The 4938-nt window shown below is 37.3% G+C and overlaps 2 protein-coding genes across 2 annotated transcripts in view; both read right to left on the reverse strand.

The window, feature by feature from the left end:
• The window catches only part of taf8 (TATA-box binding protein associated factor 8), an 8543-nt gene extending 7126 nt beyond the window's left edge, over positions 1-1417 (reverse strand). The window contains exons 1-2 of the mRNA XM_015403687.1: positions 1258-1417; positions 850-1003 (exon numbers count right to left, since the gene is read on the reverse strand). Of these exons, the coding sequence (XP_015259173.1) occupies positions 850-1003; positions 1258-1311 (208 nt within the window). The 5' untranslated portion in view covers positions 1312-1417. The remainder of the gene's footprint in view (positions 1-849; positions 1004-1257) is intronic.
• A 1125-nt stretch (positions 1418-2542) lies between these two features.
• Positions 2543-3213, reverse strand: LOC107103853 (G0/G1 switch protein 2-like). Its single transcript, XM_015403689.1, has one exon. The coding sequence runs from the start codon at positions 3142-3144 to the stop codon at positions 2815-2817; it is 330 nt and encodes a 109-aa protein (XP_015259175.1). The 5' UTR covers positions 3145-3213; the 3' UTR covers positions 2543-2814.
• Positions 3214-4938: the final 1725 nt, after the last annotated feature.

The following is a 4938-nucleotide window of genomic DNA, read 5'->3' on the forward strand; positions in this document are numbered from 1 at the left end:
CGATTAATCGAAAAAATAATCGGCCGATTCATCGATTTTTAAAATAATCGTTAGTTGCAGCCCTAGCTGCTGCTAAAAGTTTTCCTTATTTTTCAAACCGATGCTAAAGTATAACTTCACATGTTGCTCCACATTCCTCATTTTAGGGAAGAAAGTGCTTCTAATAAGAGTTGTCATAAAATACAACTTTATTGTTGTAATTTTATGACTATAGTTGTTTTGAATTTTTTTTGAATATTACGACTTTATTCTTTTATTATTTATTATTATTATTCTGGTAATGTTACGACTTTATTCTTGTAATTTTATAACTTTATTCTCCTCATATTACGACTTTATTCTAGTAATGTTATGACTATTCTCGTAATTTTATGACTTTATTCTTGAAATGTTGTGACTTTATTATCGAAATAGAAAAAATATTTCTAGCCTGGCCCTTATACTCCTTCATAGAAATAATCCAATATAACCAACAATAAAGTATATCATTATACTAGGTCATCAAATCAATTCAGTTCAGTTTAGTCTGTTAAATAAGTTGCCTGTAGTGTCTTTAAAGGTCCAGCAGGTGTCAGTATTCTGTGAGACAGTAATAATACAGTATTCATATATTTATATATATAGTTATTGCACTGGGTGTCAGATATAGAGAAACAGGTAATTGCACAGGGTATCAAATAATAAATTTCACAAGTTATTGCCGTAGTGTTGTGGCATAGAGTCTGGCTGTTCTAGATAATGTTGCTTTAATTAATTAGCGGCATCATTTATGAATTCTGTTCGTTGCAAACAAATCCAAGCCCAGATCTCAGCTAATGGATGGAGGAAGCATCCAGGCCTCATACATACAGCTCTGCATCATCTCTGTGAGCGTCTCCACGGCGGCCTTCTCCGCGCTCTCGAAGCCGCTCTCAGTCAGCAGGGCGCTGACCACAACCTGCAGGGTGCGCCGCCGGGCCAGCTGGTAGTTCTCTGCGGGGCTGGATGCCGCTTTAGCTCCACGCTGAGAGAACACAGAGGAATACAATAATAATCATATTTTCCCCAAATATGTTTCTCTAAACAAAATAAACTTTTATTTTCCACGAACAAGCCATCTGAACCCACAACTCATAAAGATCAGAATGTTATTAGGGGTCTAAGTTACTTCTACTTGAACTGTAAACATTTTTAACACAGATATTAGCTGTGTGGCTGGAAGCTAAAGCTAACTAGCTGCTACCATTCTGCTCTGTGACCGAACAAAGCGACTCCTACCCCGCCAGAATTCAGCGACGTTCCCGGCGCTGCAGAGGAGTCCCCCATCTGCATTTACTCCAAGCTCCTTTCTTTTGCTAAATAAATGTATTAAAGTATTTCACTCCTCCATCTGGCGCTTAGCCTCCGATAGTAAACACACTCTGAATTAGTGACGTCATTTCCGTTCAATGGACCGAAAATCAAAATGTCTTTCCGTTTTACTAAATACTGCCACCTACTGGCCGTTTGCTATAAGACAACTGGAGGAGTAAATGCATAATCTGTTTTTCGACATTTCCGAGGCAATATAAGCTTTAAATCCGTAATGTACAGATGGTAATAAACAGTGAAACATGAAAAAAAAAGATTGTGGAATTTATGGTGTCTTTAAATGTTTAAAACAACGATGTGTCCCAGCCATTACAAGGAAATTGATCAAATCATAGAAGTAATTAAAAAAAACAGTTTCCTGGCTTTATTTATTAATATTTATTTTTAAAGATAAATGGTTCACAATATGTTTATGGTCCTTAAAGTAACTGAATGGGTTTGGGGTTGAAAATTTTCCTAAATAACTTATTTTTAGTGAAAACAGTTTCCCAAAGTTTAATAAACTCTTAATATGGTTTTGCTTTAAAATAGTTTGGATTATTTTATATTTTGTAAATGGGTTACTTTAAATCAGCTGACATATTTTTTGGTTAGATAAGCTAATAAAATAATTACCTTTATTGGTAATCGCAGCTGCACATTACAAAATAACGGGTTAATCTCTCCCCTGCGGAGCAGTGAGCAGCTTGCAGCCTGTGTGAAGCGTCGCTCAGGGACCTGAGCTTTTGCAGAACCGTAGAGCTCCTCATTGCATAACCTTTCCTCCATCAGTTGAAGTAATAAGCATCCCTGCTCCAAACCAACTCATCAAGCTGTTTCCATCCCTACTTTTCTGTTGGTTTGTTTTTTGTTGTTGTTTTTTGCAGGTTTGTATTTTTTGTAAAAGTTGCTGTTATTTTAAGAACAGAGAAACATGCAGATTGAACTTCTCTTTACTCTTCTAATTTACGTTAACCTGATTTCCATTGTTAAAATATTGCAGAATATTGTTTTCAATATATTAATAATTAGTTAAATACTCTCTTATTGTTATTATTTTGTTTGTTTTTTTACTTTTTATTCTATTTCTATTTGCCGTTCACTCTGTTGCCTGAAAAATCTCCACTGAGGGAAAAAAGAAAAAAAAGAGTTTTCTGTTCTATTTCATTCTATTTCTATAAAAATGATTCATAGAGGTGTATTTGCAGGAGAAAAGCAGTTTATTACAACACAAAACACTTTTCAAACATATCAAATTTCTTCCTTGTTCATCCGATAAAGTCATCTTTGACAATCTGCTGCCCAGCAGCCTGACGTTACTGTATCCTGCAGTTTCATTCTAAAAGTCCAGCGTTCTCTTTTTTGCCAGCAACAGCAGCAAGCTGCATTTTTAACCACATAAGAAATAAATTAACGCATAAAAGGGATTCGTCTCCACTGCCATCGACAACCCGGTCTGCAGTGTTTTATTTCAGGATCGTCTCCCTAGGATGCGTGTAAACGGTTGGCTAAGCTCCTCTGTGAACCGGTCCCTGGATGTTTGACCTTCGCTTCAGACAGTATGGCCCTGATCACCTCCTCAGCTTCCGTACAAATAGACGAGTTCCTTGTCTTCTTCTCAAATAAGAGTTCTGCTAGTTCTTCCTCTATGGTCCGATCCTTCAAGAAGGGCAGGAGAATCATCTCCACCATGCCGCCAACCATTCCAAGGATAGCCAGAGTGGAGCCGAGCATGTAGATCTTTAACATGCTGCTAGTGGGCCTCTGTCTAAGCATGTCCTTGGCGAAAGGAATGATGTCATTGATGTTTTCCATCTCTGAATATTTATTTTCCTGGAAGCAAAACAAACAGAAAAGAAAAACACAAGAAAAATGTTTAAGGAGCTGTTTTATCTGAGAAACTAACAGTTTAAATTTTCAGCATGTTTTAGAAAAGACAAGAGCAGAGACTCACCTTGAAGCACGTCTTAACTTTTCAGTTCGGCTTTTGATGGTGGAAAGGCGAAAGCAAGTCCTGCAATTTAAGCATGAGAAGAGTCGGGTCCACTCCCTCAGACCTCATGCATATTCATTTTTTTTTTTCTCCAGAGATTCAAAGTTGTTTGTGTCAAAGGGCATAGAAATGTAGAGCAAGAAGTAAAACACTCCTTGTACGTGAGGCTGTGCATGTGACATCACATCTGCTCCAAAGCAGATCCAGTAAACAGCTCAGTGTGTAGACCGTCTCTGACAATGGGGGCTTTGGTAGATCCATCAATACTGATTACAAACTGAACAACATGTTTGGTTGATCTGCATTGGCTGAGCTGTAACTATGCACATGGTGTTCCTCAGGAGATTTGGAAAAGTGTCCAATCGAAGTATTAGCAGCTGAGAAAAGTCAGTCCCATGTATTGACTGACAGAGATTGCTTGGTTATACAAGGAATACCCCTTATTGAACACGGCCAGATAAGGTTCAACACAATCATGCAGTACTTTGCTGCTGTGGCTCTGGCACTACTGCAAACTGATTGCTGAGTGGACAAAGCAAGAGGCTGCGCCGTGTTCGTGTGTAACTGCATGCGTGTGGCCGATCTTTGCCTCAAACTCACCGCCCTTCGACCCAGATCACGCTGCACGAGACAGGCGGGTGAAGTCAGGCAAGTGAGTTGGGAAATGTGTCTGATCTTTGTCACAGAGGAACATGTGTCATGCACACTCAGTGAAACAGATTGCACTTCAGAGCACACAGTAGGCGCTGATTCAACATACGCAAACCGAACGATGCACGCTTCACACAGTAGCTTTTAGTCCAGTTGGAGCTTAAGTGGATCTGAAAAGGCTAATTTCTGTATTTCAGTACTTCAGACAGAAAATATACGATTCATTTAAACTTTTACTCTTCTGGGAGCTGTCTGGCTCAGTGGTCGAATAGAATAGAATAGAATAGAATAGAATAGAATAGAATAGAATAGAATAGAATAGAATAGAATAGAATAGAAAATCCCTTTTTTGTCCCACAATGGGGCAATTCTGGTGTTACAGCAGCAAAAAATGGTCACACTTCAAAAAATTTAAATCTTAATAAGTAATTCTTTCTTAAAATAAGTGCATTTTTTTCTTGAATTGAGAAGGTAAGTGAGACACTTTGCCAATGGAATAATTTACATTTAAAATAAGAAAAAAACAATTGCATTGTCTTATTTCAAGTGAATTTTATCTAATTGTCTTATTTTAGGAGTAAAAATACTAATTCCATTGGCAAATTCTCTTACTTACCTACTCAAATTAAAGGTAAATACACTTAATTTAAGAAATCTTTGCTTATTTCTAGATCGTTTTTGCAGTGCACACAAGTATGGACCTTAGAAAAATGTATAAGAATAACATAATAGTGAAAAGTTAAAAAATAAACAATAAAATACTGTACTGTAAAGTGTTTTAACAATATCAATACTGTGCACCTGGAGAATAAATAACCTATATCCAGCTATGGACATTTTTACAGTTACAGTAATAACATCAGAGATGTGCAAAATGTCAGCAGCATGTTATTTAACTGACTGAGGTAGAAACTGAGTAAAATCAGCCTGAATGGAACAACTTGTTGAGGTTCTTGGGAACAGTG

The sequence above is a fragment of the Cyprinodon variegatus genome, unplaced genomic scaffold (assembly GCF_000732505.1).
Source record: "Cyprinodon variegatus isolate N-32 unplaced genomic scaffold, C_variegatus-1.0 Scaffold1543, whole genome shotgun sequence".
Taxonomy (NCBI): domain Eukaryota; kingdom Metazoa; phylum Chordata; class Actinopteri; order Cyprinodontiformes; family Cyprinodontidae; genus Cyprinodon; species Cyprinodon variegatus.